The 27,811-nt window shown below is 42.2% G+C and overlaps 1 protein-coding gene across 6 annotated transcripts; it reads right to left on the bottom strand.

The window, feature by feature from the left end:
- Positions 1–2,218: 2,218 nt before the first annotated feature.
- On the bottom strand, positions 2,219–15,557 carry zgc:193726 (uncharacterized protein LOC561161 homolog). 6 transcript variants are annotated; one of them, XM_039807639.1, is made up of 8 exons: positions 15,437–15,557; positions 14,642–14,704; positions 14,043–14,090; positions 12,669–12,713; positions 12,429–12,479; positions 12,331–12,354; positions 10,341–10,355; positions 2,221–3,079 (listed from the first exon to the last, which is right to left on the bottom strand). In XM_039807639.1, exons 1-8 carry the CDS (start codon positions 15,526–15,528, stop codon positions 2,956–2,958), a joined length of 462 nt encoding a protein of 153 aa, XP_039663573.1. In that variant the 5' UTR covers positions 15,529–15,557; the 3' UTR covers positions 2,221–2,955. The 6 variants fall into 6 exon arrangements, with proteins under 6 accessions (XP_039663578.1, XP_039663575.1, XP_039663576.1 ...); XM_039807640.1 differs by having other exon boundaries at positions 2,222–3,079; positions 14,043–14,087; XM_039807644.1 differs by lacking the exon at positions 14,043–14,090 and having other exon boundaries at positions 2,219–3,079; positions 12,669–12,716.
- Between the last annotated feature and the right edge of the window lie 12,254 nt (positions 15,558–27,811).

The raw sequence follows: 27,811 nt of genomic DNA, 5'->3' as shown, positions 1-27,811 counted from the left end.
CAGACCCCGGCGGAGGCACCCACTCCGCGCACGCATGCAGCGGCCCACACGACACACCCAACGCCAACAACACAGGTAGGCTATGCATCTACCCACTCGGGGACATCCCCAGCCAAGACAGGGTCGGCTCACACCGCAGCAAACGGACGACCTAGGGCAGCAGCAAAAAGTGTGCAGCACGACAGCCCCGACACGCCTCCACACCCAACAGGAGAAGACAGACAAAAAACGAAGCTACACACAGGCTTAAATAGAGTCCCCACCTGCTCCCAATAAAGGGGATGAGCCCCAGGTGTGCTGGTGCGCACTCTCGTGCACAAGTAAGGGGGAGGGGCAAACCTCATCCTGTCACACAAGGTTTGTAGTATCTCCGAGAGGATACACGGACAGGAATGGAGAAACAGCACATTTCCAGATAAAGACACCGAGCAGTGTAAGAGAGATATGACATATCAAGCCCACTTAACTTCCCACTTAGCCTTCCACGAAGACTCCCGCGTAGACTCCTTTGTCTTTGTCCTCCGAGTCTTCGTCCGTTGAGTCTTCACGTAAATGCCAATTTTAAATACAAGGAGGTGATTGGTGTTGGCTGCAGCTGTGGAGGCCCCACCCAGCTAATCAATCAACAAAGCACTTGCAAAGTCGTTAAAAATACACTCCCAACAACAAACACTCACACTTAGCTAGATTGAAACTAAGCAGTTTCAGTAACTTTAAGTAAAACCACTAAATTCTTGCCAAAAAACACAGCAAATCCAGCAAACATACACAGCAGAGGTAGAAAAAGCTGAAAAAGCAGCAGAACCCAAGCAAAGTAAGTACTTATCTTAATAACTAGCTGTCTGTAGTAAGTTTCCTCAGAGGTCAAATGCACACTTCCTATCAAAAGAAATCGCATGTTGTCTCCCCATATCACTCCCTGACAACACCCCCAAACACAGCAGTGAGCAGAGGAGCAGATGACAGATGGGCTTCACCCATACATATAGACTACGTAGATACGGCATTGGTTGCAGTTGATAATTGGAGGGATGGGATTACATTTTGGGACGGACATGCCGTGCTTCTTATTGCATGTATGTTTATAGAGGCAATAGGTCTATCCACAATGAAAATCATAATTTTTTGCTGAAGATCCTGCTTTGCTAGCCTGGGAAAACCCTGACGAACTTCCGGTAAATTTGAGATTTTCTCTGCAAGTAAGTCTGGCCAAGAGCCCATTCAAGCCCATTTCAAATTTTTCCAAATCGAGGCACCAATCACAACCGTTGAGGCGCGCTTTACATGATGACAATAGCGCAGTGACAGCAAGCAGCTTTTTGTTTATATTCAACATGACGGCCACTGAAGCGCAGCAACCCTTTTATGCCGCTGTTGCTGCTACGTCACCCGGATCGTTGGTCTGATTGTTTGAAGGACTATGCAATGCCCAGAGGCATTTGAGCGGCGTCCATTGGTGACACCCCTTTGGAAATGGTGAAGTGTATTATTATCTGACCATTCTATATAACTTGTATTTAAGGTTTATCTGAACAGTTATGACTTGTACTTAAGATGGCATGAGGACCTCAAATGAACTCTACTTTCAGAGGACACTTCTATAGGAAAGGGCCACAGGAAACATCTGGAAGGTGTTATCAGTGGGGCCCCCAAGTTAGAAATGTCCTTGTTGAAAAGAAGGCCAGTTGGCTTGTAGCCATTGGTCAATTATTGATCCCACCCAATTTATGAAGCATATATGCGTTCTTCACACAAAGAACTTGAGAGTGACCATTGGAGAATTGGGAAAACTGTTGCTCTCCGGGCTCTTCAGAGCTTGTAAATTGATGCTGAATTCTGTGATGTAAATAAACTTTTATAATCAAGAAACAGTGTCGGCGGATTCCTCTCCACACAGCAACGCACCATCGTTACTACATACACCACAATGGGCTGTGAATGAAGCTTGCCCAGACCCACTCTGTTACAAATGAGAAGCGTCTGGTGTCAACCAGGCTACTGCTTTGCTACAAATGCCAGCACATATTCATGATACAGGATACTTGGTTAAATTAACAATGCAGGTTTTCAAACAAAATATCTTGTGTAGCTAGTCGCAGTACGCGGCTTTAAGATGGCGATTGACTCACCTCAAGTGGCCAGTCAAGGACCTGCAGTTCAGCCACAGAGCTGCCGCTTCAATAACACACGTTAAAACAATGGCATCTTACTGATATATTAGTAATTACTTTAATAAAAAATGCTTTAACTGACACAAGCTAGCATTAGCTTAAATCAGTATCAGGACAGTCATTTTACAGTCAACTTTATGTTGGCTTAAAAGATTGTTACAAGTTGGCTCCTTCTTTAAACAAAAGAGTAAGCTCACACAAACATATACTGTACTTAAAGGCTTTATTTGGCCAAACTACAAATGAGTGAGTGTAACATGAAGTGTGTGTAAAAGAAAAAAAAAAAAAAAAAGAGTATAACAAATAAATGAAGTGCTGGAGTGTCCCCAGGGTGGTGTATGGTGAAGAGAGAGACCAGAGCAGAGTCTGCAGCCATCTTAAATTCATGTGAGCCAGGCCGTACAGATGTGCCACATCTCCTCTGGCCTTGGCTCCGCCTACAGGCACCCTGGAACACAGTTAAACACACACCAAAACAGCATACCACAGGGACAACCACAGGGTCATCACAAGAAGGATTAACGTTACCTCTTGTGAAATTAAATTCTAATACATTCATAACAGTAAAATATTGTAAACCGTTATTCAGTGTTGCTTAGTTTGGAATTTCTTTTGCATCAACATCCAAAAGCAGCAGAAAAGTATTTTTTCTATGAGTCTTTATGGGCAGAACAGGTCAGTTGTCCATCCCAAGATCTCAGAAGCCAAATATGTTATCTATGTATCTATATATATAACTATGGATGATGATGATTAGGATGACTGTTTTAACAGCTGCTTCCTGTCACTTCTTTCCGATGCCGAATGGGTCGGTGGTGGCGCCGCCAGCTGTCTCTTCCCCACCCTGCAGGGAGGCGGCGAGGTTCGCGGTCAGACAGGTGGAGAGGGCGCATCTAATTTTAATCACGCTGAAGTGAGACAGGTGAAACCACATGTGAGACAGGTAAACATGGAGACCACAGGTGAGATATGTAAACATGGAGACCATTGGTAAGACTACAGACTTTAAGCTCTCGCTATAGAAATGGTTATGTGGATGAATGTTATGTATTTATGCAAGATTTCATGTCAAAGTTGTTGATATGTGCACAAAAACCACCTCCTAGAAAAGATGGCTTCTCAGGATGCAACACTATTTGCCTGAAGATGGTCTAGTACTGAAACGTTGCCTACTATTAAATGCAAAATATGTTTTGCAAGTAAGACAGTGCAGGAGTTTTCTTTGCAACTTTTGACCTGCTTGTCCCCGTCCGACACACCTGTCTCACGTTGTAGACGGTGCAAAGTATTTTTCTGGACTAATTTAAAATAATGGATGAAGCTTTCGGTACCTCAGTAAACATTTTCATAATGAGTTTATGGTCTCGATCGCTAGTTTCAAATCTTTTTCAATATAGCATGGTGTTCATTTTGTAAATTATGGTCCCATTTATTTTAAAATAAAAAAAAAAGACTATACACAGGTTTCCTGTTTACAAACATTACTGGGTGAGTGCGCATACTGGAGGCAGAAAGCCAGATTGGTAAACTGGCCACTACTGCAACAACCTTAAGTATTGAAGCTTTCCTTATTGTTATTATTATTTTAGCAGAAGAGGTTGATTGTGGGCAAGAGGGCGACAACACTGTTGTGGTTAGCTCGCCGAAACTCTACTGCCGCTAGAGTTTCAACGTTGCAACGTTAGCTAATGTCCGCTAGCATACGTACAGGCTAACTATAGCCAGTTAGCTTTGTGCGTAACGTAACAAAAACCCACCCATCGCGTAGGAGAGAATCTTAATATTTCATTCAATAAAATTATGGTACAAAAGGAGCACTAACGCCACAGGTCTTATGTTGACAACGTGGACACAGGTCGCTGAAGCTGCTGCTGTTTCAATTATGAGGGCTCTCTGCAGCGGGCGGGGCTGTTGCTCAGTTCCCCCCACGACTGAAGCACGCACACACATACACACACACGGTGGATGCAGGAAAAACCGGAGCTGAGACGACCCTATGACCTAAATTGAGGACAACTCCCGCAAAATCAGGTATTTTGGGCCGCAACAATCTGAAAAAAGGCTGCGAAATCCTGGAGGGACTGGTTAAAGCGAGACAGATAAGAAGAGGCATTGCAACAATGTTTACAAATATACACTGTAACACTGGCTGCACAGATTATGCAGACGCAGACCGCTATGATTGACTGACACACATACACATTGTTAAAATCATACGCTGGACGCTTTATTAGTCTTTCTACATGGGTTTAGTTAATGATTGGGCTATAATAAGACCACGTCGGCTATGTAATCGCTGACAACCGGGACAATTTCATAGTGGCTGGTGTAAACTGGGACATTTTAGTGAGAGATGGTGACAAACTCAAGGCTTCAAAAGGGCAGTCCACAAACCAATGGGTGCCATCACAAATGCTACGTCCATTATTTTTACAGTGTATTGGTGAGACAGACAGATTTTCTAAGTGGATTTATGAACGTTTATTCTGAATGGATATCAGAGACAATGATATCATCAGGAGGTTCTGTGATCCGTACACTGCTGTTTCCCTCAGCCAATCACATTATTTCACAGATGTCAAAGGACACACATAAAGTCGTGCAGTGATACCAGACGCAACCAGTTAGTTAGTTAAACTTCAAGCATGCATTAAAGATATAATGGATGACCTACAATTTTCTGATGTTAAACTCAGACAAAATTTAAAAAAGTTATTGTGCTGGGCCCTAAACACCTCTTAATCTCATTATCTAAAGATATAGCTACTCTGGATGGCATTGCACTGGCCTCCAGCACTACTGTCAGAAATCTAGGAGTTATTTTTGATCAGGATATATCCTTCAACGCCCACTTAAAGCAAACCTCAAGAACAGCCTTTTTTCAACTTCGTAAAATTGCCAAAATTAGGCACATTCTGTCTCAAAACGATGCTGAAAAAGTAGTCCATGCATTTGTTACTTCCAGGCTGGACTACTGTAATTTCTTAATATCAGGTTGCTCAAATAAGTCACTTAAGACTCTCCAGTTGATCCAGAATGCTGCAGCGCGTGTTCTGACAAGAACTAAGAAAAGAGATCATATTTCTCCTGTATTAGCTTCTATGCATTGGCTTCCTGTAAAATACAGGATTGAATTTAAAATCCTTCTCCTGACCTACAAAGCTCTAAATGTCAAGCACCATCATATCTTGAAGGGCTCATAGTACCTTATTGTTCCACTAGAGCACTGCGCTTCCAGAATGCAGAGTTAAGCTGCTTTCCAACCAAGTAGTTACACGAATATAGTTATAGGAAAAGTCCACTTCTAAGCAGATCTACTAACTACTCTCCCCCAAAACCGTTTTTTTTCCATTTGCATTCGCACTGGCCAAGTGGCCATAGGGACTATAGGAGGGGTAAGGGAGTAATGTAAGCACGGCAACGGTCTTTATAGCGTTAAAATCAGAAAACAAATGCACAAAAGAAAGTATGAACTAAATACTAAATCTAATGTATATAGCATATTTGTCAGAATTTAAACAAGTCTCCTGAAGAGAAACGGGTATCTCAACTGTGTTGTGATATTTAAAGGGGTGATAGAATGCAAAACCGATTTTACCCTGTCATAGTTGAATAACGACAGTTCAGTGGATAAATAGGACATACATAGAAGCTCAAAATCCCATTGACACCCCTTTACTATGAAAATCTCATATTTTGAAACTGCCACTGAAAACGGGCGAATCTCAACAAAGCTAGTTGCTTGCGTAAGCATCTCAAAATCCGGAAACTTTGTCATGGCCGTGGGTGTATTAAGAGAACAGTCACGCCCCAACATTTACATTTGGGGCACTTAAGTAGTCTTCAGGTAGTCTTCTGAATCTAGGTCGCGCAGATCTCTGCTCTTCCATTACAAAATTCACTTCTGAAACTTTTTTATGCGAGAAATCAACTATGTAAAGCTCAAATATGGGCCGTTTTACGAAAATGGATGGCTAATTGCAAATTTTGTCTGACTGTGGGTTGGAATTAAGCGGCCGGTGCTGCCTGTGTTGTTGCCTCGCCACCCGGCCTGCCTTCCTTCACAGACCCCGGCCTGCTGTGAGCTCGAGTGAGCTCCGTTACGGCTGGCAGCCCACAGCACTCCATACCCGCGCAGAGTCACTGCTAGCTAAATGCCCGGAGTGTGTGAGTGAGAGCGTGGTCAGCGAGCTTGTTACACCAGCAATCTCTTACCACAGGTTCCAGTTAATCTTTTAATGTGTGTAATTATAATGTGTTGAGTTATTTAAACAAACGATTGGGGAAATAAACGCCGCTTGTCCGCGAGTCTCATTGATAGAGCCTGCGGCTGGATGTAGCTCTATCAATGAGAGCTAGCTAGCTAGCCTCCTCTTAGAATTCCTCTGAAATTCACAAATATTCATTAACTTGAAATCGGACAGCTTTATAAGACATTTAGTTAGATGTTGTAAACGTGGCGTGACGAAATTCAAACTGTAAATATACTTGAAGGTCCGTGTACTTGGCGGCCAACGGATTTTCGTTTTGAAAGGAAAAAAACAAAAACGAAAAACGGCCAGTTTAATTTAAAATGTAGAGTTACTTAGTTGCTTTTTAACCTCCAAAAATCACATTTATATTGATTTTATATCTTATTTATACTAATTATAGCCCTGTTTGTTTGACAGATATTGTTTTATTAAATCGGAGTCTTTTGCGATTTGATAAGGGAAAGCCAAATCATGGTTTCGATTTTAGTTTGTTTGACAGATATTTGCCAAAGCAATGGCGCAAAACAACGTTAGAGACCTTTTATGTGAAAATGAGAACTTTTGAAAATGTTTTCGCTTCATTATTATTATTATTATTAGACTATGATGGTTGTCTTGTTGTGTAGACTCATTTTTGATGAATGAGAGCAGTCAGCGCTAATCTCCTGTGACCACTTCATAATAAAAGTCAACTTGTGTTTCGCCACAAGTCCCTGCTGAGCACACCACCTCCGCACACTCCTCTCAGAAAACCCCCGTATCGTTCCAAACTGTGAACCCAACGCAGCTGCTATATCCCCACAAGACATCCCATCCTTTCGGTTTTCTAATATAAAACTAGCATACTCGTCTAAAAACATTTTTACGTCCGTATAATTCTAACTGTCCATGGTCTCATTGATGTCCAAATGATTTCCGGGTATGCAGCCGCTTACTACCTACGATCGCTTCCGGTCCGCCCAAAAAATTAATGAGGAATAAGATTTATACACACAATTTAATTTCCGAGTTCCATCTACAAACACATCAAAGAAAATCGGATAACGAGATAGTTTTTCGTTTTCCGTTTTTTAATATCAAAACAAAAAACGAATAATGGGTTGTTTTCCGTTTTTTGTTTTCCTATTTACTAATGGTAATTGGGAAACTGGCCGTTTTTCGTTTTTGTTTTTTTCCTTTCAAAACGAAAATCCATTGGCCGCTAAAGTACACGGACCCGTGAATTACACCAAAAAAGGAAGCTAACTATCCGTGATTTGTAGCTAGGATTGAAGGGACAGTCACAGCTAACGAAACACCTAGCTAGTCTTCACAAATATTAACTTGAAATCGGACACCGTTGTTAGGTTTATAAGACATTTAGTTAGATGTTGTGTAAGTGGCGTGACGAAATTCAAACTGTAAATATACTTAAATTACGCCGAAAAGGAACCTAACTATCCGTGATTTGCAGCTAGGATTGAAGGGACAGTCACAGCTAACGAAACACCTAGTCTTCACAAATATTAATTAACTTGAAATCGGACACCGTTGTTAGGTTTATAAGACATTTAGTTAGATGTTGTGTAAGTGGCGTGACAAAATTCAAACTGTAAATATACTCGAATTAAGGCGAAAAAGAAGCTAACTATCCGTGATTTGTAGCTAGGATTGAGGGGACAGTCACAGCTAACGAAACACCTAGCTAGCTAGTCTTCACAAATATTAACTTGAAATCGGACACCGTTGTTAGGTTTATAAGACATTTAGTTGTGTAAGTGGCGTGACAAAATTCAAACTGTAAATATACTCGAATTAAGGCGAAAAGGAAGCTAACTATCCGTGATTTGTAGCTAGGATTGAAGGGACAGTCGCAGCTAACGAAACACTTAGTCTTCACAAATATTCATTAACTTGAAATCGGACACCGTCGTTAGCTTTATAAGACATTTAGTTAGATGTTGTATAAGTGGCATGACATGTGTGTAACATGTGGTAAAAGATTGCTGGTGTAACAAGCTCGCTGACTGCGCTCTCACTCTCACACAACGGGCTATTTAGCTAGCAGGAAGAGGGGAGTTGAAGGCCCTGGAGCTCTGTCAGGGCAGCGGTGTTGGTAGTCCCTGCTGTGGGCTGCCAGCCGTGACGGAGCTCCAAGTAAGGCCGGGGTCTGTGAAGGAAGGCAGGCCGGGCAGCGAGGCAGCACCGGCGGGCGGCGAGGCAGCACCAGCGGCTGAACTCCGACACACAGTCTTACCAAATTTGCAATTAGCCATCAATTTTCGTAAAACGGCCCATATTTGACCTTTATATAGTTGATTTCTCGCTTAAAAAGGTCTCAGAAGTGAATTTAATAATGAAATAGCCCGACAAACAATGTATAACTTTGCAGTGTCTGAAATATGAGGCCTGCTGCCGAGTCTCCCATGTGTTTCTATGTAGTTTGCTCAAACCAATCAGCACGTAGCTCATTCTGAATATTCATGAGCATACCATATTTGGAAGAAAAGCTCTTGTTACAAATAGAGCCATATTCACAGGGTAGTTAAGGGCCTAATAAAATAGCATTCGGGCAATTTTCAGCCCAACCAATGTTACATACCCCATTAGGAGACCTTAAGGAACAGTGTAAAATACCCTATATAATCATTCTATCACCCCTTTAAACAAACGATCCGTCAATGGCGAAATAAAAGCATCTTATTTACGAGACCGGTCAGAGAGACCTCCAGCTTACAGCGGGGTCTCTGAGCATGACTGTCTGAGCGATGAGCTAGCGGCCGGGGCAGGCGCCTGCTGGCTGTCGCCTGCTGGCTGTCGCCTCACTTCATGGAGCTTCTCAACTCCAAAAACTTTGAAGCAAATTGTCAATTTGGCATAAATTTTCGCAAGACTGCCTATATTTGAAATCTAAACAGTTCATTTCTCACCTAAAACATTTGTGTGAAAGTGAATTTAGTGATGATGGCGAAAACTGTTAAAATTGTCCCATTGTTGGTCTGTCTGTATCGGAAACCCAACCCTCGTTGACCTAGGTCCCTATGCTGAAAAGGGAACAGCAAAAAGACCCTGCACTGAAGTAGGAGCTGAAAGAGTTACAGGAACTGCGGCCAGAGGAACCCAAATTGGTCCAGTCGGAAACACAAGAAAAAAAGGGTTCTAGGAATTTTATGTTCTAGGAACTAGAGGTTCCAAGAGTCTCTAAAAGTAGAATGGGAGCCAGAGCCTTTAGCTATCAGGCTCCCCTCCTGTGGAACCAGCTCCCAGTCTGTGTTCGGGGGGCAGATACCGTCACCACATTTAAGACTAAACTTAAAACTCTCTTCTTTGATAAAGCTTATAGTTAGGGAGTGAGGAGTTGCAGCGTTCGCCTAGACCAGTGGGGGAGGGTGTATAGTTTTCCTTGGATTAGGGTGGCACCTAAATCATGGTTGCAGCTGTTGACGTGGTCCTGCTATGCCCTGCTACACCCTGCTACGCTCTGCAGTGCCCTGCTACACCCTGCTACGTCCTGCTATGTCCTGCTACACCCTGTAACGCCCTGCAGTGCCCTGCTACACCATGAACTACTACAACTACTAGTTCTAGTCATAGTTCCATTATCTTTATTGTGACTATTATTGACACTGTTCATCACACTCCCAACCGGCACCATCAGACACCACCAACCAAGAGCCTGGGTCTGTCCGAGGTTTCTCCCAAAAAAGGAAGTTTTCCTCACCACCCGAGGTTTCTCCCTAAAAGGAAGTTTTTCCTTGCCACTGTCACACTAAATGCTTGCTCTTGGGGGAATTACTGGGATTGTTGGGTCTTTGTAAATTATTATTATAGAGTGTGGTCTAGACCTACTCTATCTGTAAAGTGTCTTGAGATAACTCTTGTTATGATTTGATACTATAAATACAATTGAATTAAATTGTATTGAATTGATACGTACCCCAGAGACAAATCCCTGAAACACAAAGAGAGAAAGGAATACCTTGTTTCACAAAGCACCTAGATATTTACTTGTACATGTAAATCAGATCTGTACAGGTGAATCACATCTGTACAGATGAATCAGAAAGACTGTCCTCCCCCGAAAAATATTACCATAAGTCGTTTGATCAAGCAGCATTACGACCTATATTTAAGTTTATAGCAGCAGCGCCCCCTAGTGGCCATAATAGTTATGATGGGAGCAAAGCAGGGAGTAAGGTGATGAAGTATAATGGCCCTGACACACCAACCCGATAATTGGCAGTAGAACAGTCTGGCGAGGTCAGTGACTCGAGTCTGTTCAGTGTGTTCCATGCCGTCATCCGTCGGAGGAGCTGTCGGCCTTCATTTTGGCCGACCTGACTTGCTGGGTCTCTACTTTCGTAAAATATGAGATCGTATTTTGAACTATCGGCTGGAGAAGCCAGACCCACGTGACGCGTTGTCATTTCTGGTTTTAATTTTTTGTATTACGTCTCACGCATGCTCAAGACCGCGTTGCTTCGGTGTGTTCCAAGGCACTTTTGGACCTCGGGGAGCCGACGGATCAGTCCGACTCCCTTTTCTGCCGACAGTCAGCCGTCGGGTGTGTCAGGGGCTTAAGAGCACCACATTTCTGTGTAAGGAGGCAGGTTGGAGTGGTGGATGTGTCAAACAAACAGCACTTTCACCAAGGAGACCGGGGTTCCGTTTGAAAATAAAAGTAAAGTTTTTTTACTTTACAGAACAAACGGAGATACATCACGTTCTGCCAATACATTCTCACCATCCCATCGCATAAAATACGGAAGCTTTCTCATGTGCCTTTGGCGTTTGTTATTCACCCTAAAAGTCTCATTAAATTTGGGTTTATTTAATATACGTTTCAGTGACACGCGGGACACAAACCCCATTCTCCTGGGTGAAAGTCCTGTGTTGTTTGACCCATCCATCCGTCTAACCTTGTGATTAATGGGAAAAACAATCTTTAACATTTGTCCAGTATTAAGCGAAATTGCTGCAGTCAGTAGCGGCGAAACAAGCTACGATGTAAGTTAATAGGGCAATTGTCCAGCATGTATTTATGCTCACAAAAGTGCTTGTTTCACAACATTATGGAAAGGATTTCTTGGGAGGTCAACCTTTCTGTTAAAGAGAAACATAAAAACATTGCTAAACCAACCAGACTTTAGTTTCATTTATTTTATTCATTTCACCTTTATTTTATTTTAAGCCACTTAGGGAAAGGGAAAAAGGGCTAGAAATAGTAAGCAGTAATTTTATCATTGTAAAATACAACCGTTTAGGGTCGTCTTTCCACTTTTCCAACCATCACAACTCTAGTTTTGGTTGAAATAAACACATAGTTTACCGATTTACATGTGAAAATATGTTGGCTCTACACATGCTAAAAGTATTTTTTTTTTAAATGGAGTTTTAAATGTTTATGGAGGGTTTAGTGCTAGCGACTTCAGAGTTGTTTCTAGTTAAACAGAAAGGTATCAAATAGGTTTTAAAATGGTCTATCTATGTAGGGATCCTTTCCATAATTTTGTCAGACACTGAGAATAATAATAATCTAAGCCTTTTAGTGGCAAAAAAATCACTTTTAGTGAATCAAACTGATGCTGAACATTTGCCCCATAGGGTTACATTGCAGCCGGTCTGTGGCTGCCGGTTACAGCGTTCACGCTTAAAACTGGACCAGTTTCAGAGATTGTTGTTCCTATCAGTCACTTACACAAAAACATAGGAAAATAGGATCCATGGTTGAAAAAAACGGTAGTTACCCTTTAAAACCACAACTGTTCTCTGAATATTTTCTGCCACCACTAGAGGAGCTAATTTATGAAATGCTTTTGTGGATCATATTAAAGGGTAGGAATAAACAACTAAATCAAATCTAATCAAATCTGTACAGGTGAATCAGATCTGTACAAGTGAATATCTGATGAATAAAAAAGTCTTACACTTTGTCCTGTGGAAACACAAACCTGGAAAACAAACAAAGACGAGTTTGAACAGATATCTAAGCTGATTAAAAAAGTGAGAAAAAGAATCTACGTACTGGAACGTAGAGGCGGCCATGTTATCCACCGTGTTGTTTGATGACACGTCTCTGAGGAGGAAATACATCATCTTTCTTAAAGCTGCAGCAATGTTTTCTTATAGTATTAAGAACACTTTGGATAAATTGATGATTTTTCTAATGAAGTACAGCACATCAATGGGCCATATTCTCAGTCTGCGTGTGTGTATTACTTTGTATTACTGTGTATGTGTTGTGTATTTTGTGTATTTTTGTGACCTTGTGTCATCCTCTGTGTTGTTGACGTGTTGACGGGACTCAAACCTGCTGACGAAACAAGAAACCGATAATTTCAGCAGTGTTTTAAAGAAGACAAAATTAAACATATATACATTTGTATCTTATGATTTTAAGATTTATTCTTGTAACTGTATTTACAAACATGATTCTGAACTTATTGATACTTATAATAATCTATCTGTTAACGATGAGTCAGAGATTTCTGTCACTAAGTCATTAATGTTATTATCACAAGACATTTCAATTGAACTTTATTATAGTTTTATAAATCATAACAGATGTTATCCCAGGTCACTTTATAGATAGAGCAGGTCTAGACCACACTCTATAACTTACTAATTATTAATATTTTCTTATTACCTTGTCACCTTGTTACCAGTTTATCATGTGGCAGCGAAAAACGCGAAAGGCGGAGCAGTATGTCCTTTATGTCCCTTACCGGCAAACATATTTCAAGATGGCGCATGAATATGGAGTGTCTACCGCAGTTCATGCAATATTAAATATTATGAAAAATAAATATTCATGAAAAAGGACAAGTTTGTGAACGGGCAACACAGATTTGATATTGAACAACTAAAAACGTTACACACTGGACCTTTAAGAACACTGGTTAAATTGATGATTTTTCTAATGAAGTTCAGCACATTGTTATGGCTGCCATCGGCACCCTCATGTGTATGTTTAATTGAGTGTGATATGTGAGATGCAAAGCAGGCTGTGTCATCCCATGTTGAGGATTGGATGGACAAAGGAAGTCCCGCCCAGTTCCTGGAGGAGGAAACTGATAGGTGCGGCATGCCACTGACCGGCCAATTGAGGAAGGCTGCCTCCAGTTTAAAAAGCCTGATTGATTGCAGCTGAGGGCAGCTGCCAGACCAGATTCGTTTGTGCAAATGTTTGAGAGAGTGAGGAAGTGGGCCAAGGTTTGAGCTTTAAAAATTGATACCACCTTTGCATTTCACAGGTTTGTCTTGTTTAGTCACATTAGGTTCAGGGGTGCTGTGAGTATTGTGTTTTGTTTTACAAAGTACATTTAGTTAGAGAGGATTTTTGTTTAACCTTTTGTTTTCTTGTAAGTGTAGAAATAGTCTTCCCTTTGAGGATCTCTTTTTGTTATATTCGTTGTTTATTTCCACAGCACCCATCGGCCCATTTTTCCATTTGTAAGCTCTGTTGTTAACTTTGCCTGATTCTAAAATAAATATCCTTTCAAATACCAGTTACATTTGGTTTTATGTTTATGTCCTGATACCCATAGCTACGGGGCGTAACAACATCAAGTGACACAATAGGCCATATTGTCAGTCTGCGTGTGTGTATTATTGTGTATGTGTTGTGTATTTTTGTGACCTTGCGTCATCCTCTGTGTTGTTGACGTGTTGACGGGACTCAAACCTGCTGATGAAACAAGAAACCGATTATTTCAGCAGTGTTTTACAGAAGACAAAATTAAACCTATATTCATTTGTATTTTAAGATTTATTCTTGTAACTGTATTTACAAACATGATTCTGAACTTAGAGATTAACGATGAGTCAGATTTCTGTCACTAAGTCATTAATATTATCACAAGACATTTCAATTGAACTTCATAGTTTTATAAATCATAACCGATGTTATCCCAGGTCACTTTATAGATAGAGTAGGTATAGACCACACTCTATAACTTACTAATTATTAATATTTACCTTGTCATAAATATGTCATGTTAGACTGGTGTTTGTCACAAGATAAGATCATAACTGTGAACTTTTCCTAAAATGATTTAACATCCTACAAGATTTTTTCTCACACTATTTCTGTCTCTTTTCAGCAATGACATCATGATATAATGTAATTACCAGGAGTGTTTCACATAATTATTTCTTTTACCTTTGTCAATGTTCACATTTTATGATGACAATATTTTCTCATCATGTTGTGGAGATAAAGACGATGTCATGACTCACCTGGTGGAGTTTTCCTCTCTGATCTTCAGCAGGTGAGAAGTGTCAGCATTCAGATCATCATGCCTACACACAGATAAAATCTTCACATGTACTTTTCTACTTTTATCTTCTGTTTCCAAAGAAAACACTTGTCATCTCTGGCTTTTAAATTGTTTTTTATATGGAAATGAATAATGGCTTCGTTTTTTTTGGTTGTATTAATGTTGTAGGCATAAAGTGATTTCTTCATTCTCCATTTAGGCTACATAACATTTCAGTCATCGAAAACGTGCATCATAGCTTACGTACACATACAGCCGGGTGAGGCGTAGAAGTCTGTTCCCCCTGTTTCCCTCCTTTTGAAAAGTGTAAAAAATGTATGATATAACCCTCTCCACAATGACCGTCAAAGACAGGGCCATTAAAAATTGCCACAAACATATTAATGAATGCTCATTTAGACCTACTAGGCTAGTTTACACTTAAATAGACTGTTACCTTCATTATATGTTTCAAATCTGTTTGTGGCTCAAGACAGATACCTTTTTTTTTTTGGGGGCAAAAAATGGCTCTTTGGATAGTAAAGGTTCCTGACCTCTGGGTATCTAGACATGGCAAAGGTCCTTGTCACCGAAACGTCAACCAAATAAATGAACCAATGCAGAGGTGACGAATGTGTGCAGGAATTTTCTTACCTTTTTCTTTGAAAAACTTTCTTTGGGGGGAATTGATTCCCTGCACCACAAACTTTCCATCCATCCTCTACTTTTATCTTCTGACCAGAGATTCATATTTAAACACGCGTTTAAAGCTCACCTGTCGAATGAAGCAGGAAGAGGACCAGCAGAGACCATCATCATCATCATCATCATCAGAGACAGAGCGGCAGACTGAACAGCCTTCATCATCTGATCCCCAATAGACAGTGAGGGAGAGAGTGGAGGCAATTCACCCCACAGACTGAATTTATACTCTTAGTTTAGAGTCAACACATCTGAGGTCAGTTTAGAGTCAACAGATCTGAGGGTCAGTTGGAGCTCTTCATCATCAGCTGAAGGCCTCTGTCTGGAGTACGAAGGACAATGGTCCTCAGTGTGTTTACTCTTTCAGATCATTATGGGAACTATCCGATCTATCTGCCCTGGACAACTGTAGTTTCAAGTCAGATAAGATAATGCCATTACGACATCAGCATACAGAGTGAAACCTGCTTCTTCTTTTCTGTTCTTTAAATTCAGTACATAAAGTACATACATACATACCGTATATATGTATATACATAGATATGTTTATTGTGTATCCCTTTTCTCAAAGTTTCTCTCTGATTCAATGAAAAAGCTGACTAAACTAGACCAAAAAATGAGTGTCGCCGAGATCGAAAAGTAGCTGATGGTAACGTATGCCACTACAGTACATTGGCATAAAGCTTTGTTTATAACTCTGCGTGACACCATGGCGCGGGCCTCCATGGATGGCGCGCTAGCTACGAGCATGCACAGAGACGTTTAATGTATTGTTCGTTGCAGTATTCTCAAAAAACGCCAGGATACGTACAAACAAAGTCATCTGTGAATAAGCAACAAGGTCCGCACTTTATTTTACAGTACAATAATAAGATGTAATAAGACAGATATTAGGCAGTAAACAAACAAACAGTTATAGCCTAATTAGATACCATATTCCTAAATTATGCTGTAATTTGAAACTGCATGTAATGTCATACTAGACCCAAATTATACTATACACTCTACCCACACTCCCAGACACAGTGCATAAAAGGTCCTTTAGCCTCATTGCATTTAAAACAAAGGTCAGGTATATTACTGTTGTATTTATTTAATTTGACAGGAGTTGTGTATGTCTGCATCAGCCAATTATATTAGATTATCTTTAAATTAATGTTTGCTGTTTCTGAGATGTGTCACAGGTCTCCCCCTACCAATCCTTTTCCGAAATGTCCTCTTTTAAGTCCTCCCTCCATGTCTCAAGTCTGGTCATCGATGTTTCTTTAGAGCCAGGTTCATATATTTTTTTACCTTACCTAGTCAATATCCTTGATGGTCCACATCCGGGATTGCTCCGTTGCTCCCAGAAAATTGTCTGGATTTCACTCATTTAGGCCGGATATCCGTTGCCTTTGGTTTCCTTTGTGTTGGCATTTTAAACTCTGGTCTATTTAGGACTATGGTTAACCTTTTCTCAGATCTCTTCAGGGTAAATCCAGACTGCTAGCTAGACTTACACGTGTACACATGTTCCACCAAAACAAGTTCCTTCCGAGCCTATTTTGCAGCGGCACCACGGCTTTTCTCCGGTGCTTAGCAAATTTGGAGGAGGGTCTGGCAAAGCGAGACTACCTTATACCATACATCCATATTATGAACTGTAAGGTAAACAGTATGTGTTCTAAGTACTTTAGCTTAGCTGAATACAGGGATAAATGCAATGGTACCTTAAAGGAGCATGACTCCATGTCCATCCATGTCGGAGCAGCTCCAGAAGAAAAATAGAACATTATAGTTCTCAATTGTGTTGCTAAATAGTACCAATAAAAATGTTGTCATTAAAACTGCCCAACGCCATAGGCTTAACGTCACACTAGCACTTGAGAGACAATACTGTTTCGATTGAAAGGAGGGAAATATATAATTTTGTATCCGAAGAAGCTGTTCTTAGGATGTTTAAGGGTATGCCTAAATATTAATAAAGCTGATTTGTTTTAATAGGCTAATATATATAGAATTTTTTTTTAAGATTCATATAATTCATTCATTTTTCATAATGTGCTCACTATACTGTAGAATAGAAAAAAAGACTGTAAGCACATAGGGGGTTATATTTGTGCATTTCACTGGTGGGAATGTATGGGGGACTACAGGGTCTTTTGATACCACAGTGCGGAGGAGGGTCTGGCCAGTCCACATAGCATTCTGGGATGGGAGAAAAATGTGCTCTGCTTTATTGGCATTTCTTTAAACCAATCACAATCATCATGGGTGGTGCTAAGCTCCGCATGGATCCGCTGCAAAATAGCCTGGGGAAGGAACTTGTTTTGGTGGAACATGTATGTTCAAAGGTTGTTTTAGTTGTGCGAGAGAAAACTCAGATTGGACAGATAGTCTAGCTAGCTGTCTGGATTTATCTGCAGAGATCTGAGGAACAGTTAACCATAGTCCTCATAAATCCACCGGAGTTTAAAATTCCAACACAAAGAAAGCAAGAAAGAAACGGACATCGGCGAGGATATAGACTACCTAGATAGCGACTCCCAACAAAGAGGCTTTAAGACCCAACATTTGTCAAATTTCTCAGTGACAATATTGATAGCTACTTATACAGATCAGATAAGTGCAGGCATAAAATGGGAGGTGTTTGAAGTAGAGGATGGATACCCGAACTGAGCCCGTCGGGACCCGACGGTACCCGACAGGCCGGGCCGGGCTCAGTCACATCAGCGCGATAAGGCATTGAACATTTTAAATTTAAAAAAGCTTATTATGTAGGTGTGCGCCTGTGTTAACGTGCACTTGTTGCCCCGTGTGTGCTGATGCGCTCATCTGTTGACATTTCCGAATGCCTTCCTACAGTTGCTTAATAAAAGCGGGCTTTCCACACAAACAAACATATGTGTCATTAGTATGAGAAAAAAAACGAGATTTTAACTGTGTCGGGCTTGGATATAAATATCTTAAAGGAGAACTCCGGGCAATTTTTACGTTAATCTTGATCGCTATATGTATAGGAGTACTGTCGATAGCAAAAAAAAAACGAGCCGAATCGGTGCTAGCAACACGGAGTTGCTGCAGCTAATGCCGAGAGCTCCCACTCAGCTAAAACAGCAGTTATGGGGGCATAAGATAAAGAGTGTCTTTGTGCCTCTTAACCGACACAAAATGCAATTAAAATGTCTGTGCAACACGAACAGGGCCCTTACATGACAACAAGATGCGTTTAGCAACTTAGCCATTGTTTAAATTCACCTACCCTCTTAGCTGCTAGCTGCCGTCTGGGATGAGTGAGTGTGTTCAGCCAGGCTCCGGTAATAATCATCACGCAGCAGTTCCATGTGTATTGTAGCATATATATCCATTTTGTGTGCTGTCGTTGGTGAATATGAGTCTCTGCAGTGGCGAATTGTGTGGTAGTTTCCTTAGCCAGGCTAGCAGCCCCGACCGGGCATCCGTCTACTTCCTCCCCGCCTCCCTTGCCTGCCGCTGCCAACAACAATCCACAGGCGCCCGCTGGTCTGGTGGATGTCCTCCAGAGGACAGTTCATGCTTTCACGGTGAAATTTTTAGTTTATTCCCCCCTCATAAATAGGTAATTGAGCACTGAAGTGATCCTATCAGTGACTATGTAACTACATGGAAACAGACCAAATGATGCCCGTTTCTTGTAATACTATTACGAATAGCGTTAATGGAGGCTAGCTCTAGCTCCATAGTTACGTTACTCCAAGCTTCTTCCCTTGTGAACACCTCCGTTCTTCACTCTTCACACACTACGCTCCGTTGTTTACCTTTTCCTGCTACAACTGAAATCCCACGGGGCTTCAGCGCAAGGCTACAGCCTTCTGTAATGCTAGTTACTTTACAAGAAACAGGCATCATTTGGTCTGTTTCCATGTAGTTACATAGTCTCTGATATGATCATAACCACTACAGTGCTCAATTACCTATAATTGCATTCGGGGGAATAAAAATTTTCGCTGAAAGCATGAACTGTCCTCTGGAGGACATCCACCAGACCAGCGTGCGCCTGTGGATTGTTGTCGGCAGCGGCAGGCGGGGAGGAAGTAGACGGATGCCCGGTCGGGGCTGCTAGCCTGGCTAAGGAAACTACCACACAATTCGCCACTGCAGAGACTCATATTCACCAACGACAGCACACAAAATGGATATATATGCTACAAATACACATGGAACTGCTGCGTGGTGATTATTAACGAGCCTGGCTGAACACACTCACTCATCCCAACGAGCAGCTAGCAGCTAAGAGGGTAGGTGAATTTAAACAATGGCTAAGTTGCGAAACGCATCTTGTTGTCATGTAAGGGCCCTGTTCGTGTTGCACAGACATTTTAATTGCATTTTGTGTCTGTTAAGAGGCACAAAGGCACTCTTTATCTTATGCCCCCATAACTGCTGTTTTAGCTGAGTGGGAGCTCTCGGCATTAGCTGCAGCAACTCCGTGTTGCTAGCACCGATTCGGCTCTTTTTTTTTTTGCTATCGACAGTACTCCTATACATATAGCGATCAAGATAAACATAAAAATTGCCCGGAGTTCTCCTTTAATGCCTGTCGGGCTCGGGCCGGGTTCGGTTACTGCTCTGTCGGACGCGGGCCGAGCTTGGACAAAAAAATGCGGCCTGATCCACACTCTAGTTTGAAGGCCTATATTCGGGGTGTGATAAGATATACAAGCTTTAAGTCAAAGACCCACTAAAGCTTTGGAGGTAGAACTATACCAAAAAGTATAGCTCAGATAAGTATAAAGAGCTTGTTTTGGTCTCTACTTGAACCATTACTGCAAATCTCCTTTAGTTGAAACAGTCCTATTATGACCAGGGTGATAAAGCTTGCAAAGTCCTTGCATTGAGGATTAAAAAAATGCAATCAAACTCCTCCTTTAGGAAATACTATCAATCCCTTTATCAATCAGAATACCTAGAAAACACACAGATGCAGTCCAAATTTCTAAAACAGTTAGACATCCCAATTATGACAGACCTAGATAGGACTGAAATGGATAATCGACTAACAAAGTAAACGTATACTGTCCTTGCAATGAGTTGCTTCTTCAAAGTCCAACAGTTAGCTAACAGTGTAAAGTAATAAACACAAGGCATAACTTTTCTTGGGGTTCGACAAAGAAACTTTCCTTTCCTTATTGTTTTATACTGTAAAACTGTAACAAAGAGTAAAAATGTAGAAAGAAAAAAATGCAGAAGGAGAAAACAGCACTGGCACTCTGCTATTGCTGCTGGTTAGCCAAAAGGTTAACAAAATGTTAAAAAAAAAAACCAAACTCTTAATTTACTTCAGAGAGGTCAGAACACTCACTGCCTGGCACAATAAGGTTGTGCCACAAACATATTAAAAAAGATTTAACACAAAAGTGATACAGAGAACATCTTTTTACTGTCCCTCAGATCAAAGAACAACCATCTCAAAGATTGGTCTCAGAAACACTTTCACAGTTCCTTCTTTTATTGTTTTTACTTCTGCTTTGCTGGGTCAAAGTTGCCAGATGATGCCGATAGAGCACTGGTCTTCTAAGTTAAGATCATTGCCGGCGTGAAAATGTAACAGCTGCTTTTGGAAGAAGTTTGCTACTTTTAAATAAAACTAGATTCCCGGGCCACACCAACACAGCGAGAAACTATCTATCTATCTATCTATCTATCTATCTATCTATCTATCTATCTATCTATCTATCGCCATTAAAAGTTAAGTTTAAAACATTAAAATAACATCTCAAGTAAAGACCTAGGAGACAATTAAACCCAAGGAATAATTCAATGCTCTGTCCCAGGGTAAAAGCCTATCCAAGTTCAGTCCCGACTGGAGTTAGCTCCGGGTTTTCCTCTGCCGCCGGCACAGAATGTCTCGCTCTCACGGTGCTTCAAGTAGTCCGTTCCGTATCCAGAAGTCCGGGACCAGGAATTCCGGGGTGCCGCTCTGCTTCTGTCAGTAAGGAAATTATAAAATCAATCGCAGCCCGATCCTTGTCCGGCAATTTCAAAACAGTGTCAGGTGATAAAAGTGACGACTTTCCTTTTATACATTTCATGTAGGCCCATCAACAGTATTGCGGCTCCGCTGCTCTGCCGTCAGCTGCTGGGTCTGGCACCTTCACAGAAATTGACATCTACTAATAACGGCTCGAGCTCAAATGCCGAAACAAGCTAAACATGTATCAGTGCAGGATAACAAGGACCACTTCCCTTCAGTAGGAGTTTTGCGAGCGTTGACATCGCAGAGTCTAGGGATCGGCACCAGGGCACAAGAGATCCAGCCAGCAGTGACTCCGAGAGAACAGAAGCTCAGCAATCCAATCCGCTGCTACTCCGTACAGCACACAGCACACAGCACACAGCACACAGCACACAGCACACAGCACACAGCACACAACACACAGCACACAGCACACAGCACACAGCACACAGCACACAGCACACAGCACGTCCATCCGTCCAGCGCGTTCCCTCTGGTAAGAGATCTAGCCTCCTTTTATTGGGAGTGGTCTGATCAGCTGGCAAATCAGAGATGATGAACGGGGTTCTACAGGTGTGTCAATTAGTGTCTATTGTTGCAGTTTGTGAGAGAGAGGAAAATAAATAGTCCACAGCACATATAACGTAAAACCACGGCAAACATAAGAAAATCACAGCAAACAATATATAGAAACCACAGCAAACAATATAAGAAAACCACAGCAAACAATATAGGAAAATCACAGCAAACAATAGAGGTTTAAAGCCAAAAAATAAATAAGTGTATACTTATTTATTTTTACTTATTTATTTTATAAAATAAAGCTCAATCACGCTGCTCCACTTATTTTATATTATATGACAAAAACAGTTGGTATGTCTGGGTCGGTAGACACTGGCACTAATGGTCGGGCATTCATTATTACCATCACTTCAGCTATCAAGGTACTCAGTACCTCATGTGTGAGCAGAGTATGTACAGACTGAAGAAGCATGGCATCCAGGATCTGCATGGCTATCCCGATGAGTCTTTCCGACGATCCACCCATGTGTGAGAAATGTGGGGGATTAAACTGCCATTTGCAGTTTTTCTCCTGAAGGTAGCTGTTTAATGTAGCATCACTGGGGTCGATTTTCAATTCTTTACAGGCACCAATAAAATTAGTGCCTCTGTCAGAGCGAAGAAGCTTGGCAGGTCCACGTACTGAGAAAAATCTTCTCAATACATTTATGAAGCTGGATGTGGTCATGAATTCCATAGGCTCAATGTGCACAGCTCTTGATGACATGCATGTGAAAAGTACCGCATGTGAAAAGTACCCCGCACTTTTTATTGTCTGCACTGCCTCCCCTTGTGCTACGTGTCATCACCATCCATGGACCAAAGACATCAAGTCCAACGTTGGTAAAGGGTGGCATTGGTGAAAGCCTGTCAGCTGGTAAGTCTGCCATCTTTTGGATCCGTAGTGTTCCTCTGAGCTTATGACAGATGACACATTTGAAGATAACAGATGAGACGATGTGACTTTAAGTGTGTTTCTGAAGTTGTGATAAAAGTTGTTACATCAGGTTGTATCTCCACAACTATTTCAGGTTCCACTAGAGCGAAAATGTCAGTCTGGGCTGGCTCTGGATTGGATTGTGTTAAGAATGATGGTCCCGAGGGCCAATTTGTTTGTTGAAGGTGAGAAGCATGGACAGGTCTGGTGGCCTGGATTGTTCTCTGTAGAGATGTAATGCCACTGTTCAGGATGTGAAGTCTTACAGATGCGAGTCACTCTGTTTGCAACATATGTGTAAAATCTCCTAGTGATGTTGTGAATGTATCCAAGGATGATCTTACTGTCTGTGAAGAATTTCACAGCATCCACGTTAATGTCTATCTCATCTCTGACTAGCTCATAAAGCTCCACAGCTAGAACAGCTGTGCACAACTCTAGTCGTGGGACGGTATGTGCGGGTTGTGGGTCTAGTTTAGATTTGCCCATAATGAATCCAATGTACCGCTGACCTTCACTGTCGATAGACTTTAAGTAGGCAATGGCTCCAATTGCCGTTATGGAGGCATCCAAAAAGATGCACAGGTCTTTTATTTGAGCAGAGGACTGTGGGAACGGAACATAGCACCTTGCTATCTGGAGACGTTGGAGATCTTTCAATGATTCTTTCCACCTACTCCATTCCTCCTTTTCTGAAGGAAAATCCCAGTCATTCTGCTCAGCTGAGAGTTCACGAAGGAGAGCTTTTCCCTGCGTTGTTATTGGAGCCACAAATCCTAAGGGGTTATACAAACTGTTGACTGTGGCCAAAACACCTCTCTTAGTGTATAGTCTTTCCTCTTGAGACACTTTGAATGTGAAACTGTCTGTTTCCAGGTTCCACAGGACCCCCAAGCTGCACTGTAAGGGGAGATCATCTGACCTAAGGTCCAAATCCTTCAGATCCTTGGCCCGCTCATCAGCTCGAACATCTTCCATAACTTTGTGGCTGTTGGATGCTGTCTTGTGAAATTTCAGGTTGGAGTCAGCTAGCATCTTCTGTGATCTTGTTAGGATGTCAATCGCTTCTTCAGGGGTTGATGCAGATGCAAGTCCATCATCAACATAAAAATGTCTTAGTCAAACTGCTTGGCATCAGCGCCATGCTCTCTCTCACCCTCTGCCGCAGCGCGCCTCATGCAATAAATAGCCACGGCTGTTGAGGGACTATTTCCAAACACATGGACTTTCATTCTGTAGTCCCTCGCCTTCTTGCTGAGATCATTGTCTTCATACCAAAGGAACATGAGGTAGTTTTTGTGGTCTTTGTGTACAACAAAACAATAAAACATTTGCTGTATATCAGCTGTGAATGCAACAGATTCTTTTCTGAAACGTAGGACCCCCAAAAGGCTGTTGTTCAAATCAGGACCACTAAGCAGCACTTTGTTTAAGGACACTCCTTCATATTCAGCACTTGAATCAAATACCACTCTTAGCTGGTAAGGTTTCTGAGGGTGATATATGCCGAATGACGGTAAGTACCAGTGTTCTTTATGTTTCTTCAGTGGAGGAGCAGGCTCTGAATGCTCGTTTTCCAACATTTTCTGCATGAAGTCAATGTACTGCTTCCTCATGTAATGTTTTCTGTCCAGTGTTTTCCAGATCTACCAACCCTTATAGAACTGGCTCGGGTTTGCCTTGCACCAGCTCTTAATTATGCTTTTATAGTTTTAGACTGCCGGGGGACTTCCGTTGACACACTGAACTCCTCTCTCCTCTTTCTTTCCATCTGTGTGCATCCATGTCCCAGAAATGCTTGTTACTAATTTAGCTCTGGGGAGCTTATTCCCCGGAGTCCTTATGTTTTGTTTTTTTCGCCCAGCAGTTTTCCTTGGATTAGGGTGGCACCTAAATCATGGTTGCAGCTGTAGCCGTGGTCCTGCTCCGTGCCCGGCTATGCACTGTTACACCCTGCTACGCTCTGCTACGTTCTGCAGTGCCCTGCTACGTCCTGCTATGCCCTGCAGTGCCCTGCTACGCCATGAACTACTACAACAACTATTTGTAGTCATAGTTCCATTATCTTTATTGAGACTATTATTGCCACTGTTCATCACACCCCCAACCGGCACCGCCAGACACCGCCTAACAAGAGCCTGGGTCTGTCCGAGGTTTCTCCCTAAAAGGAAGTTTTCCTCACCACCCGAGGTTTCTCCCTAAAAGGAAGTTTTTCCTTGCCACTGTCACACTAAATGCACACTAATAACTCTTGTTATGATTTGATACTATAAATAAAATTGAATTGAATTGAATTGAGAGAATAAAGATGCTTCATTGCTTGCTCTTTGTTACTTGGAAGGCACTGCCTGGTGGAGCGGATTGGTAATGGCGCCACCCAGCTGTTTGCTTCGTTTTGATAGACTTCTCAGTCCTTTATGTCAAGATAAACCTGATCACCCACTGAAAGCGCTGGCAGATTAAGGCTTGCCAACCTAGGGAGGGCAGAGCACATCTGGCGATGAAAGAAAAGGAAAGAGAAGAAGACTGCAAACTTCTTCAAGAATCCATTCCGCTACGCATGTGGGCTCCTGAAAGGAAAAGCCAGAGGAACACTGGAAGCCTCTAAAGAAGAGCTAGAGGAATGCATGCACACTCAGTACAGCGACCCTTCAAGGAACGAGCCCCTAGGCCCACCAGACTACATACCGAAGCCTCCAGAACCATCTGCCCTGTTTGATGCATCACTACCCAAACTCATTGAGGTCCGGCAGGTGATCATGCTAGCAATATCAGCATCAGCATTAGAATACTGTACAAGTTGTATAATAACTGTCCAAGAGGGCTGAAGCTCCTATGGATCCTCATGAGAGTTGCCTGGACCAAGAAGAGCATCCCATCTGTGTGGCAAAGGGCAGTGGTGGTTTCTATCCCAAAGGGAGGCCATGGTAATGACCTACTTCCAGGACATGTAGATGTGCTTCATGATGCAGAACTTCACCTTTTGCTGGCAGCAGTTGAAATTACCGATTGTTATGGGATGCTCCATCTCCCCTATCCTATTTATGGCAAAGTTTGAGGCCATCCGTCAAGAAAGGGGAGCAAAACGACAAGGTCACCTTCAGCATCGGAGTGGAAAACATCCCTCATCACAGATCAGCATATCTGAACTTGGAAAGGCGATGCACAGCTAGCCTCTCAGACAAGGGGATGGGCAAAATTATCCTTCAGCAGCTGTCAGAAGGCCTGGCCAAGATAGACTCAAGCCAGCTACAACTTCACATTGTACCCAAGGATAATGTGGACTCTGAAGATGTGTGAAGTTGCCTTAGCCATAAGCAGGATGGATGCTAAGGCCAACTTCTTCATCTGCAATAGGGCTCCCATGGTGCTTCTCTGCAGCAGGCCTATACTTACATTGGAACTCACTGCATACCCCTGAATTTTATCACCCTCTGATACATGCAGGAGAAGTCGAGACTGGTAATGGAGTTAAGGGACTCCTTCGACAAGGCAGTGAGGGATGCGCATGTCCGAATGGCAACAGAAAGGAAATGGAGGGCTGAGTAGATGTGCAGAAGGTGGTGAGCAGACTGCAAAACCAGGAGATGATGGGCAGGGTCCAGACAGGGCGGGCATGCCTCGGATGTTGTGACCAACTCAGCTTATAGTCTAGAGCAGACAAGGAGAAGAAGGACCTGCTTGTCTCCGAGATCACCAGAATGGAGCAGGAGGGCTACAGAGTTTAGGCCATGGGACAGGGGTGTCAATGTCAGTACGAGTGCACTAGAATTTTAGCTTTGGCTGATTTGACTACAGAGGTCTGAGTGTCGACTTGTTTGACCGCAGTTAACGATGCTAACAGCAATAAGGAACACAGACCATATCAGACCCCAGGCACCAGCGTCTGGCCGCGTCGGAACAAAACTCCAGCTATTTCATTAGAATTACGTAACGTAAATACAACTTTAATACATTATCTAATCTGTAAACAGATGCATTTAAACGGCAATGGTGGTTAACAATGAGGACAAAAATTCCCAAACCTCACAACGTCATCAGTCCGTGTTTACTTCCATGTTTTCAGTTGAGAGACCCCTTGCGGCAGAACATTATATATTTTATGTTTAAGCAGTTATAGGTGATTATTAAATGTCTGATAGATCGTGCATGCCTACACAGTGTAGCCCAGAGGCTGATCAGAGTGGAATGAGCTTTAGCTTTAAATCACATCAGAGATTTTCTGCATACCCGCTGGTGCAGTATTACTCACATCACTGCTGTCATATTATGAGAGAAGACATTCTAATTCAATTCAATTCAATTCAATTTTATTTATAGTATCAAATCATAACAAAAGTTATCTCGAGACACTTTACAGATAGAGTAGGTCTAGACCACACTCTGTAATTTCCAAAACCCCAACAATTACAGTAATTCCATCAAGAGCAAGCATTAGCAGTGGCTATCGCGACAGTGGCAAGGAAAAACTCCCTTTTAGGAAGAAACCTCGGCAGACCCAGACTCTTGGTAGGCGGTGTCTGACGGGCCGGTTGGGGGTGTGATGAACAGTGGCGTAATAGTCACATTAAAGGTCACAGTGACTTCGAAGGTTATCGTGGAAGTTCATGTCATAGCAGGGCACATCGTGTCATACTGAGTAGTGCTGTCCCCTATACCGGATCCAGACTACTCTGTGCATAGGAACATCACAGCAGGGCGTTGCGGGATGTAGCGTGGCGCTGCAGAGCATGGGTGGATGCGGCGGATGCAGCAGGATGCAGCAGGATGCGGCCGGGATTTGCAGAGAATCACAGAGCATAGCTCTGCGAAGAAGAAACATAAGGACTCCGGGGAGTAAACTCCCCAGAGCTAGATTAGTAACAAGCAATTCTGGGACAGGATGCATACAGAAGTAACAAGTAGAGAAGAGAGAGCAGCTCAGTGTGTCATAGGAAGGAAACAGCATCCCCTGCAGTCTAGAATTGTAATAGCAT

The sequence above is a fragment of the Perca fluviatilis genome, chromosome 8 (genome assembly GCF_010015445.1).
Source record: "Perca fluviatilis chromosome 8, GENO_Pfluv_1.0, whole genome shotgun sequence".
Taxonomy (NCBI): domain Eukaryota; kingdom Metazoa; phylum Chordata; class Actinopteri; order Perciformes; family Percidae; genus Perca; species Perca fluviatilis.
Note: the sequence above shows the minus strand (reverse complement) of the source record. Positions and strands in the feature narration are given on the sequence as shown.

Excerpts from the sequence above, each read along its gene's own strand:
- zgc:193726 (XM_039807639.1), bottom strand. The coding sequence starts at position 15,528 with ATGATGAAGGCTGTTCAGTCTGCCGCTCTGTCTCTGATGATGATGATG. Across the intron at positions 14,705-15,436 it reads CTTCCTGCTTCATTCGACAG|GCATGATGATCTGAATGCTG; the intron begins GTGAGCTTTAAA and ends ATCTGTGTGTAG. Across the intron at positions 14,091-14,641 it reads AGAGAGGAAAACTCCACCAG|CAGGTTTGAGTCCCGTCAAC; the intron begins GTGAGTCATGAC and ends TTGTTTCATCAG.